Source organism: Pleuronectes platessa, chromosome 7 (genome assembly GCF_947347685.1).
Source record: "Pleuronectes platessa chromosome 7, fPlePla1.1, whole genome shotgun sequence".
In the NCBI taxonomy this organism is placed as follows: domain Eukaryota; kingdom Metazoa; phylum Chordata; class Actinopteri; order Pleuronectiformes; family Pleuronectidae; genus Pleuronectes; species Pleuronectes platessa.
In genome coordinates, this window is record NC_070632.1 from 13,330,055 (window position 1) to 13,342,551 (window position 12,497).

Consider the following 12,497-nt stretch of genomic DNA (forward strand, 5'->3'; position numbering starts at 1 on the left):
GGAGGAGATCTAGCAGTCCGCCGGGTGCACGCAGCCGAGAGAGAAGTGGCTGCTCGGATGAACTAAAAAGAAAAGAGAGAGAGAAGGGACTCTTTCCTCTCCCAGCCTTGGAGAAGCTGCTTGCTGGACACCATGTACACACCGACGGATTTGACGCCCAGGAAGACATTGGGTGCGTTTGATTTGGGATTACTGAGACGCACAGGACGCGTTTTTTAAAAGAGGTGGTGGTGAGGGGGGGGGGGGGAATCGTTTCCCTTTTCTTTTTTTTTTGCTTGCCCCTGGTTCCTGCAGGACTCCAGAGTCGCGCAGAGCCCATGCAGTCAACAAGGTGGGTTTATTTCACACTTATTCCATTCCACCAACTCTGTGTGAGTTCATGTCAGCTGCGCAAATATGTCAATGTGATCCTCCATCAGCTTTGTTAATAACAACTTGATCTATTTGCAGAGACAGCTACAAAAAATAAAAAATCACTTGACATAAATATTAAAATAAAAAGAGTTAGACCTCATGCAGCGTTATTGTATTGATCATATTGCACAGTGGATTTATTTCCCCTTGTGAAACACTGCTGATCTTGTCTGTCATGGACTAAACAAGGATCATCTGGATCGCAGCAGATCAGGAGCAGCACGCCTCCTAATGCCTTCCCAGTTTAATGAGCCCACTAATGGCTCTGGCGGCTGTAAGCGGGCCGTGTAGGTGTTCATGTAGAGTTCCCATCTAATGACAGGTTTGGTTGTCCTCGTAATGCCATGTGCGCCTGTGACACGATCGGAGGGTTTTCCCATCGCAGCTCACATCAAGCGCCATCTGTTGGAGGCGAGGAGACGAGTGTGCGGTGACTGTCAGAGGCAGATGCGCAGGGAAAGGTGGTGCTCGGAGTTCAACACTGCGCAGGAGAAACGCAGCAGGCATATTGTGTTGTACTGTAGATTGTAGTACACGTCGAAATGCTCTAACAACAGGTTTGGCAAGAGATGGTATAGAGAGCTAAAGCAACAAAACGCGATTGGACTGTTCCATGTTTTATTGTCAGATGATGTCACCTTCACCAGTTAAATCACGTGAGACACAGGCTCTGACAGACGTCTATATGTAAATATATGTAGTTCATGTTGTCAGTTACAAATGGTTTGTCTTTGAAATCTCATTGGTAAAACTCATTCAGTTCAAAGCAATCAGACGATGTATTGACACATCAGATTCTAATACTGTTGTACAGAGCCAAGACATATAGGCCACAGAGAAGGCCTGATGGGAAAAGGGCCTAACAAACTCCTTTGGATTGGAAATTTAATCATACTGATGATATTAATATTAACGGCAATATACAGATCTTCTGATTAGACCAACATGGCTGCAGGTTTTAATATCCACAGTTCATAAAATGTCTGAAAGTGGTAATAATGCAATTTGTCATAGCTCCAAGGTGACGTGTTCAATTTGCTCCTTTTCTCCACAAACTGCCTGAATCCAAACTCATTTATTTTTGCAGTGAGAAAAAAATTTAATAATCCTTGCAGCCAAGAAGCTGGAAAAACAGACACTATTTGGCGTCTGTATGCTTGATATAAATGACTGAGCTGATTAAATACATTATCAAAATAGCTTTTGAATAATTTAATCTTGATAGTAAACACTAATTAGAATAATTTGATATCTGTGGGGCGAGTAAGGAACGCATAGGGCTGTCTATAGACTAAATAAATGGATGATGGACTTGAAAATTATAAATAAGCCACGAAATATATGTCAAACAATTAGTTTCCGCAGTCTTGCTCTCATTTTGTAGATGAATCAAGACATATATCTCTAAATATCTTGTGCTTGCCAAAGCTTTGGAAATACTATCATAGTAGAAATGACAAATATGTATTGGCTTATTCTTCAAACGTAAAAAAGACTTAAAGACTAAAAACCTTCCTTAGCCGACCGAATGCTTAGCAACCAATTAGTCGACTAATTGTCTTAATGAGTACAAATTACACCTTTGTGTGCGAGGTCCCCTAAACAGGTGAACACAGTTGGTCTACAGCGATCTATTCTATTCTGCCCCATGACGAACCGATACATCCACTCTGAGGTGTTCCTGCCAAGGCTTGGATCAGCCACACTCAACCAAAAACCTTTACGACATTTTAATTCCTCACTTTGCTTCCATGTTCACACTGCCTGCCGCTAAAATCCCAAACACGTCCCCTGGTCCATCAGGACATATCCAAGCAGCTTTACACCTTTCAGCTGCAGTCATCTGCTTCATTGTGCGAGTGGCTGGTACATATTGGAGCTGGAAATCCGTCCACGCAGAGGGCCACCCCTGTCGAAAGCATGCGTAGACTCAGACCTCATTGTGCACGACCATATCCATCATCCAGGAGAGGGACAGCATTCACAAAGACATTCACCGCTCCGTGGAAAACTACTGTACAGAACCAGCCACAACCTGACCTGCACGCAGCCATCTGTCTGCTGGTGTTTGGCTTCACATGGCAGGAAAAGACACCAGTAATGTGCCATTTGTGCAAGTGAAAGGTGATCAAAAAGAGGGGCTGCCATTGCTTTTGGAGGAGGGGGATGGCCGCCCGCTTTTCTGAGAGAGGAGGGAATGAATACAAATCATTTAAAGCAATGTGCCAAAAAAAACGGTATTTTCAGGAAAACGTACTCATGACTCAAACGCCTGAGCACCCCCCTCCCTGAGGCTCCTCATTGTAAACATGTCCAGTGCCTTGCTTCTGATGTACTCACCTTTACAGTTGGGTGGTTTGAAGTACAGCAGGTCATCGTGCTTTATGATTTGTCAGTGGATGTTTCTTATTCATCAACCTGAGGATACCTTCACATTACAGGCACACTACACCTAAATGCTTATTCAGATTGTCTTTACACTCAAATTAGACAACTTTTTAGAGAAAATACAACTGCTGAACACTTACATGAATATATACTGTTTAATGCAGTTTTTTCTCTGTGGGAATATGACTGTCAGTAGTATAATCAATGTATTGTCACAGGTCTGTTTCTGTCTGACACACAGTGGGCAAGAGTACTTGACTCCAAAAATGGGAACGTTCGATTGGATTAGCCTACCTTTAAAATCATAATCACAAAGTCAGTATATAATTAAACGATTGTTCCCGTTTGACAGGTCATGTTTAAGTGGTTAAATTCCATATAATCTAGTTTCTATCTGACAGTATCAAACATTGTACAGATATTTGGGTGAATACTCAATTTAAAACAGATATAATTGCTTGTTGTACACGTGAGGAGTTGATGCTTCTCTTTGCCATGTTTGGTACTAAACTTCATATTTTGGGGTTTGTGACAGTAACCCAGATGCTACAACTAATTTGAAGACACTGACGCAGGCCCGGCTTCCCGACATGTCACAGACAAAACGGTTAAATGAGAAAATCCAGACAAATTGATGGATAGTGACAGTAATAGTCGGTTGTGGCCTTTTTTTATTCGATTGTGCCACTGAAACATTCAAACCCAAGCCTGTCACGTCCGATCTGACATCCAGTCTGACATGTTTGGTATCGTTGGAAACTTTAGGTCCTAGATTTGTATTATTACATCAAACTCTGTGGATTTGAACAATGTTCGGCTTCTTAACTTTGGGGCCAACGCTGGCTCTGTGTGGTTGGAGGTTACCTTGGCTTGTGTCCACCATTTTAGGTTCTTGTAAATGTGTTAAATCTGGTTCAAACCTGCAAAGTGAGCCGCTGATATAAAGAAGTAAAGTTAGCATTTGACAAGTCTCTGAGAGTAGAGGGGTATTTTATTCTTTATCCCTTTGGTTTCCCCCCTTGTTTCCTCACACATGTGGAGGGAGGACACTTGTTTCTCCTCCCGGGCTCGGGCCCTCCACGCTGCGGTTGTCGTTGTGATATTTAGCGGCTGAGGAACCCTTTCTTTCGCGGCGCTGTGGTCCGCCACTTGTGGTCGCGGAGACTCGGCCGCTCGTCGAACAAGTCTCCACATTGAGGTGTAATTTGAAACTGGCGGAGGGGGGGGTTCGAGGGCAGGAGGAGCCGCTGTGATTGGCTCAGTGTGTCCGCTGGCCCCGCGGAGGCTGCACTTTCTCGTCACTCCGTAAAAGGAAGCTCGGTTCCCCGGGTGCCTCCACAGCGAGCCTCGGCTAGCTTACCCGGGCTGTAGCCGCTAACTTTAGAAACTCTCACCCAGTGAAATAAAACCACTTCTTACCCGGGTAGTGATGAGAGCACGGGGCGGACATCTTTTAAGGACCTGTTCTGTGTGTGAGTTCCCTCGACCGGGACCTTGGCGGCTCTAACTCTTCTCCTTCTGTCCGTCCTTCATGCGGTCTGCCCAGGGAGAGGAGTGAAGCGCGACCCCGAGCTGGATGGATGGTTATGGGGAAAAGAGGAAGACCCTCGGCGCTTGAAGTGTGCAGAGTCCTCGCCGTGTTCCTCTCGCTCTTCCCCTCCGGTAAGAAACAACTTTTTTGAAAGATTAAAATCCTTAAATCTTAAATGCATATATATTAAAACATCGATACTGTTTGTGTGTTACAGTTTAAACTTTTTAAATCTTTAAAAAGGCAACATGCGTTTAAAATAACAACTTGTAAGCTACAAAGATTTGTTCCACTTTTTGCATTTTCCCATCACCATTTATAAGCCGAATTATTCTAGTGGTGTTCCAATTTAACCGGAGTTACTTGCTTATACTTCAAGTTGCAGAGTTTTGCTGAAACCCTTTTAAATTGTGTAAATTCAGCAAAATCTGTCTAATTTCCTCGCAGTTATCTGTTGGAATCTCACCAGACTCAATGCAAAAAAGGGTGAAATGTATTAGATTACCGAGATGCAGTGCTTGTAGGTGCACTGGTGTGGAAAAGGCTGGTGATTTTTTTTGGAAAATGTGACAAATGGGTTTAAAGTGAACGTGTTTGTCACTGCAGAGCAAAAGTGTGACTGATTTAAAAGTAGTTTGAATCATTTACTGATGTTGTTTTATTTATTTATTTTAATTCTGGAGGCAGACTGGAGGGACTGAGGGGCCTTTCTTAAAGCTGCTGCAGCTCTCCTGCTCTCTTGTTTTGTTTGGGGGGGGGGAGGGGACATGCCTCAGTATTTCACATCAGCTCCTTGAAAGTAACTTTTGTTCCATGCTGCAGTTTGGTGAAGCGTGGAATTGCATGTTTAGGTGTCTGAGCTGTGGCCAGTGGAACCTAGAGAAACGTGCATCTGTGGAGAGTGTGGTGCTTTTGAATGTGGCTGCTTTAAAAAAAAAAAAAAAGACCTCAAGATCTTTTAAATCTCACATGGAAAGACTCGCAGTGTTCCCATCAGAATGTAGCACTGCTGTGTCATTAGAAAACCCACAGTGTTGAGTTTGAATTGGCTCTATCTCCTCCTCATTTGTCCCCCACACTGAGTCCCTTTCTGCGGCCGAGACACCTCGTTCACTCGCCTCGCACGTTTGGCAAAGCCTTATCAGTTTCCCTCTCAAGTCACCTACCGTCAAACAACAACCAGATACCGCACTGATAGCCGAGATGGAGATTGGTTTATTGCCTTCTATCAGATGGGGGTTAAAAGAAAAAGGCGGTGTGAGGTTTTAGAGAGAGAGAGAGAGAGAGAGAGAGAGAGAGAGAGAGAGAGAGAGAGAGAGAGAGAGAGAGAGAGAGAGAGAGAGAGAGAGAGAGAGAGAGAGAGAGAGAGAGAGAGAGAGAGAGAGAGAGAGAGAGAGAGAGAGAGAGAGAGAGAGAGAGAGAGAGAGAGAGAGAGAGATGCGGTGAGGCTTTGAGGAGGCATATTTGAAGAGCGTCTGTGTGCAAAGGAGTTGGCCGGATGCGGCGTTTAACAGTGGAAACAACAGTCAAGCCGCGTTTATTATCACTAAAAGGTGAAGATTAGGATCCCAGGTGGTGTTATTACTGGTGCATAAACCGAGAGTGACTGGGTGTGAAAGGGAAGTAGCATTCCCATCAATAAGTTACCTTGTGTGCAGGTGGACCCGAGGGAGGGTTCAGACCTGTTTGCTTACTAAAAGAGAACGTTACTTCATATACAGTGTGTGGATCAGCCTGAAAAATAGACTTTATCAGAAAATGTTCTTAGTGGTTAGAGTGGGAATCGTAGGCTAGCTCACAATATGATACGCAATACATGACACCAAGATGGGATAATATAGTTATACAGCTATTCTGCAGTAATCGATATATATCGCCAGACAATTGCATAACAATACATAATATTATCTGAAGGAGAATACAAAATGCCCCTAAAGAGGTAAAGTTATTATTAAACCATCGCATCCCGTATGAGAAACAACAATGACAACATTCGTACTGGGTTGGAGAAGCTACTGGTTCTTCTATTCGAGGCACTATCATGTAAATGTGTCGTTTCAAACCTTCGTCATTAACTCTGAGCGCCTTGTTCCCCCCCGACAGTGAGTCTGCAGTGCAAGATCCTCAAGTGTAACTCTGAGTTTTGGGCCTCCACCTCCAACTCGGGGCCGGAGGAGGAGTTCTGCACGGCGCTGCGAGCGTACAACAGCTGCGTCCGCCGCACCGCACGCACCTGCAGAGGTGACCTGGCGTACCACTCCGCCCAGCATGGCATCGAGGATCTAATGAGCCAGCACAACTGCTCCAAGGAGGGGCCCACATCCCAGCCACGGGCCCGGACCCCGCTTCCTCCCCTGGCACCTCCGCTCCTGCCCGACAGCCAGGAGCGCTCCGACGGCCCGGAGATGTGCCACTACGAGCGCAGTCTCCCTCGCAACACGTCGCCGCCCAACTACACCCACTGCGGCTTCTTCGGAGACCCGCACCTCCGGACCTTCGGGGACGACTTCCAGACGTGTAAGGTGGAAGGAGCCTGGCCGCTCATTCACAACAAATACCTGTCTGTGCAGGTGACCAACACTCCCGTGGTGCCCGGGTCTTTGGCCACAGCCACGAGCAAGGTGAGGATCCTCTGTTCATCCTCTATGCACTGTGTGTTTCTTACAGGTCGGAAACTATAGATCTATTAATTGTCCTTTCAACCGTTTAATAATATTCTCAATCAACAAGCGCTATCTGCTAATCAGCTGTTTTTCAATAAACTTCAGAAAGAACTACAGATGCAGTTATATTTACTGAGCAAAAATATATTATTCATGTGAATAATTGAAAAGCAGCAGATTTTGACATTTGAGAAGCAACACAGCAGTTCTGCCATTTATCGATCGGCTGCTTGATTCATCCCTTAGCTCTGCAGTCAGGGGAAAAGGATTCTGCAACCATCACGATGATTGATTAACCATTGTGGTTGTTTATTAAAGGAAAAAAAGGCCTGTTTGTTGGTTCCAGGTTGTGAAATGTGAAGTGTATCCCTGGTTTCTATCACTGTCTCTTGAATATGTTGAATATTCTCTGTTGACGAGACACAGAAAGGCTGTTGGAAGGCTTGTGGTCGGTGAAATTGAGAAAATGTTTCAGAATTTCAGACATTTTCTAGGCTAAACTTGGTCTGTCATGAAAATCATCTCCAAGCTGCTCTGATTTCTAGACGTTCTGTCAGTGATTCACATGATCTCACAGTTTTCTCTAAATGTTAGGTTCTGTCGGTGCTGCAGCAGAAATATAAGTGTGTGTGTCATGTGTGTTCTTTTCATGTGGTCGGACTGTGAGAGCTGCTGCGGGGCTGGTTTTCTGTCAGACCGGGGACTCTGGTTAGTGTTTGGATGAGTTCCATCGTGACAGATGAAGAAGCCCAGCCCCGGCACAATTGCGAAGATCTTGAAGGCTTTATAAACGAGACGCTGGTGTAATAACCGCGGTGCTGCGTCAAACTGCTGCGGCTCCTCTTTTCTCGCTGTGGACAGCTCGGGCTGATGTTTGGCCTACTTACCAGTGTATCCACATCCAACACTGGGAAATGTCTGTAGACTCTCTCTTTTTTTTCATAGGGTTTTCAGCAGTGCATGCCTCGTAATTTTTGTTTTGTATAATGGCACGCTGGCTGTTTGGATGCCTGTTCCCCTTAAAAAATGCTTTAATTAGAACCATAGGTCAAAAACAAAGAAATGGGATAATTTGTTTTAGGAACATTAAGTTAGACCTGGTCCAGTTTTGGCAAAGTTTGACAGCAGTGATTTAGGCCCGCAGTCACTTTCTATCTCAACTAAAAGTATTTAGTCTGAGATATAAGAGGACTTAGTCCCTAATCGCATTCGTAGAACGTACAATTATCTGTAATCAAGGTTTCTTAATGACACTATTAAGCATTCATGTTTTGCTTTTTTGCCTTTTTAAAGCGATGGGATTTTTATGCTGCTGTTCTTGGAAGCAAATGAGTCTCTCTTTTTTTATTTTAAGATCTTGATTCTGGACAAAGGGAAAACAAAGCAGCAGCCAGTGCCACCTGTGCAAACACGGCCCTTCTGGTAAAAGATCTGCCTTCGCAGAGCGGCTCTGTGTTGGTAAATTGCTCTCGCTGCAGCAAATAAAACTGTGTGGTTATTTCTATCTACGGAGGGATAATGGTGGAATTTCTCTTTTGTTTGTTTTCATTAAAAGCTTAAAAAAAGAAGAAAAGAACCGGGAACAAAAACAGAAGTTGATGTAGGCGGGGAATGTTAGTCGAGGGTAAAGGGAACCCAGTCGGAGCGGGTGCAGCGGAGGAGCAGTCGAGTGTTCTGCAGTCTGTCCCCGAGCGAGCAGACATCAGAGTCTCTTCAGCCATCCTGGTGCTGCTGCTCTGACAATGGCCCATTGGTGTCCTGATGAAACCAAGCTTGCAGAGTCCTGACCAGTCCGACTTAATTAGCTGCAGAGTATGTCGCTCTGTCCTGGCCCCACGCCACTCCCTGGAGCATAGTTCTTGGGTTCACAGGCAGGTTCAGCAGCGCTATGAATAGATCGTCTTTGTGTCTGCAAACTGAGGCCTGATTTTTACATGGCCGAGACTCGTGTTTTTTGAGGGCGTTTACCTTGGCTTCCCCCCGTGTTGAGCCAACGCTGAAATGTGACACTTAAGTGGGGTAGATGGCACACACTGCACAGGCTTGTTAATGCAAGAACTTTGAGAACCCTTTTTAATCTGTTGGCTGGGATTCTTTGTGGGAGAAAACGCAGCAGCTAATGGCTGCGTGCGCTCCTCTGGTGTTCCTAACATTTCAATGACATATCTCTGGTGTCTCTCTTCCTGCAGCTGACAATCATCTTCAAGAACTTCCAGGAATGTGTGGACCAGAAGATGTACCACGCCGAGACCGACGAGCTGCCGGCTGCGTTCGCTGACGGCTCCAAGAACGGCGGTGATCGGCACGGAGCCAACACCCTGCGCGTGGTGGAGAAGGTTCCTGGGCAGCACGTGGAGATTCAGGCCAGGTACATTGGAACCACGATAGTGGTGCGTCAAGTAGGCCGCTACCTGACCTTTGCTGTGCGGATGCCGGAGGAAGTCGTGAACTCGGTGGAGGAAGGCGATAACCAGGACTTGTACCTGTGTCTTCACGGCTGCCCCGCCAACCAGCGCATTGACTTCAGGAACTTCAGGGCGGCGGAGGCCCACAGCGCGGCCAGGACCAGGGGCGGCGCCGGGGCCAGCGGCTTCACCTACCAATCTGCAAAGGCCAAGTGCAAAGAGCGTCTCCCAGTGGAGGATCTGTATTTTCAGTCGTGCGTGTTTGACCTGCTCTCCTCCGGGGACATTAACTTCACCATGGCAGCCTACTACGCCTTCGAGGATGTAAAAATGCTCCATTCAAACAGCAACAGATACCACATCTATGAAAACGATGCTTTCACGAGGAGCGCAGCCGAGAGGAGCAAAGATTTACTTCCTCTCCTCCTCATCAACCTCCTGGCTGTCTGCTTGTGGATTGAGTGTTGCACAGATCAGCTCTAGTTCCGTTACAACAATATCCTCAAGGTGTATTTGTCAGTGAGTGTTTGTACCATCGCTGTGTTGTACATCGGCTCCTCTCTCCCGCTCTGGTTTCCGTGCCGTGACCTGGGACTCGCCGGTCGGATCGCCGCTCCCCTCAGTCTGGTTGTAGTTGTATCGTCATGTCTCGGCTTCAGTCTTATGACAAGAGGGAGTCGGCCTATCATCACGTGTGTTTAACTGCTTCGCGGGACCGGGTCTTTGAAGAGCGCAGCGGTGAGAGAGCCCAGCTACCCCCAGAGCTCAGGATATCCACCTGGGATTAAATCCCCACATTCTCACCGGGGCTGCATGCCTATGGGAAGCCAGACAAGATGATCTTTTGCAGAAAGAGGAGTTTGCTGATCCTCCCCTCCCCCCTGATCCCCCTCATTGGTGCCAGGCCAGTGAAGCTCTCTGTGGCTCATGTGGCGAAGCAGGAGGACCTGACAGGGGCTTTTGTTAACCTAAGGCCAGAAGCAGCTCTATGTTTGATTAGTTTCCAGCTTTGGAAAAGCCTGAGCCTTGTGGAGGAAGCACTCAAGCCAAAAGGATGTCAGAGCAGCGTCTCCAGTTGTCTGCTGCGGAGATTAATGGGTCATATTGTTAGATTTGTGCGTGCGTGTTTGTGCAGAATTCAGCGTCTGTGGTTAATTTTGTGTGTTTGCGGGTGCAGGATTTCCAAGAAATGAGAACCAACCTCCAGTAGGAGATCGAGTCCCACGTCTGTTTGTGTTGCACCCAGAATTTCAGAGGAGCCACAGTCTGCTCAGACAGACTCTGACAGCCGAGAGGCAAATCCCAAAAGGGAACTGTTAAAAATAATCTCTCTTCAAGTGTACATCACTCCCAGTGTCATACAGCTTCTCCCTCCTGATGTGTTGATCAGACAGTGTTTGTGTTTTGAGTCTGTAATGTGAATGTAGCAACAACAAAAAAAAGCAAAAGAACAAACTTAGTTAATGGCACTAAGAGCGTTTACACAGCGCAGATCAACAACTCGAGCCCATGACACCTTTTCGTGAGCGTTCCGTGAAGTCAACTCTCCATTTCAAGAACCAGTGATGTAGATACTGATCGTACTAGCTGTAAAGACGTCACCGCCAGTCAGTTTAGCATTTTACTGACTTCCAGCGAGCCGACCTGACGGCGGCTTATGGAGTAAATGATAAGCATATGTCTGTAGACGTGATTTCGTGGCTTAAACCATTGCCAAAGAACAAGCCCTTGTGCCAACACCTTCTCAGAAACGGTCTTTTCAGTCTCAAGCAGTTCACAGTTTAAGGGAAGAGATTCTCCGTTCAAAATAACTTGTGTTTGCGGGTGAATTTGCGGTGCACATAAAAATGACAGTAATGCGCTGTAGAAGCAGAACCTCTGTTTTGTCAGTCATACCTTTTTTGCTTTTCTTGCGATTTGCGATAACGCTCGTTCATTCGAACTTTGGCTCCCGATGCCGGCGCCTGCTAACGTGTAAAGTCGTCCCTGTAGAGGCTGTGACTGCTCGGGCACAGTCAGACGCTCATTTAACATTTTACACTGAAGTATTCGGCAGTCCTTACTACTGCTATTTGGAATATGTACTGGTGCAGTTTGACAGAAACAAAAAAAAAAATCATGCATACAAATGATTGTAAAGTTGAATCTTGTGTTAATAGGTGTAATTTGTATTGTGAGTTCTACAGTATACGGTTCTACAAGTGTAATGTGAGATTGTACATATGTTTTGTGAGTTTCAAATTTGTATATTGCCAGTTGTGTTTTGAATTTATCACAGTTTTTGTACATCAGATGCTTTGTTGAATGTGAACCTTTTAGTTTTTTTTATTTGAAAAGGGATTTTTATTTTTGCAAAAACATGAACTCCACAGATCAGGATATTCAAAAAGAGCAACACACACACACACACACACACACACACTCGCTCGGCTGCCATCACTTTTTGCTCACTTGGTTATCAATGAAGTAAAACACCCTGAATGCAGGCCAGCTCATCTAGAAAAAGGAAGATCGGACATGCTCTGGGGTGTTCATGTTTTTGAGTTTGAAGCACTTTATGTTTTCTCTTTCATTTAGCTCTTATTTTGTTCGTCAGATTTCTGATAGTTAAAAAAAAAATATGGGGAAAAGAACATAGCTAAATGGGAAATGCCAGAAAGATCAAACTGTGTTTGTATGTAAAGCGATTTGGTGCCACATGCCAGCTGTTTATAATGTAAATTATTTATTGAATAAAAGAAAATGTCTTGTTAATGTGCTACATGGTCTCATTTACTGTCAATGGGAGCATTTTTTGAAAAATCAGCATGTGCTGTTTTGCGATAGTTAACAGTGTGTGACTGCCCCCTGCTGTAGAGATGCTGAGACGCAGATAGGAAGATATTTAACAAATGGGTTTGATGAAGGAGGCAACAAATTTAAAATAGGAGTTTAGAGCTTTGTAGGAATAATTTGAAAGAAACTTGTAAGTTTGAAACTAAATGTCTCTTTGGACCCACACAGGAAGGACCTGGTCGCTCCGGGGAACCTTCCTGCTGTGAGGACACGGTGCTGGACATTGCATCACTGTGCTGTCTTTGTAACAGCTCATAATCA

The 12,497-nt window shown here is 45.4% G+C and overlaps 1 protein-coding gene across 1 annotated transcript; it reads left to right on the top strand.

The window, feature by feature from the left end:
* The first annotated feature begins 248 nt into the window (after positions 1 to 248).
* Positions 249 to 12,159, top strand: rgma (repulsive guidance molecule BMP co-receptor a). Its single transcript, XM_053427044.1, has 4 exons — positions 249 to 331; positions 4,349 to 4,464; positions 6,437 to 6,954; positions 9,186 to 12,159. The coding sequence occupies exons 1-4, from the start codon at positions 318 to 320 to the stop codon at positions 9,882 to 9,884; spliced, it is 1,347 nt and encodes a 448-aa protein (XP_053283019.1). The 5' UTR covers positions 249 to 317; the 3' UTR covers positions 9,885 to 12,159.
* Positions 12,160 to 12,497: the final 338 nt, after the last annotated feature.

Coding starts and splice junctions, on each gene's coding strand:
- rgma (XM_053427044.1), top strand. Junction 4,465..6,436: donor CCTCTCGCTCTTCCCCTCCG/GTAAGAAACAAC, acceptor CCCCCCCGACAG/TGAGTCTGCAGTGCAAGATC. Junction 6,955..9,185: donor TGGCCACAGCCACGAGCAAG/GTGAGGATCCTC, acceptor CTCTTCCTGCAG/CTGACAATCATCTTCAAGAA.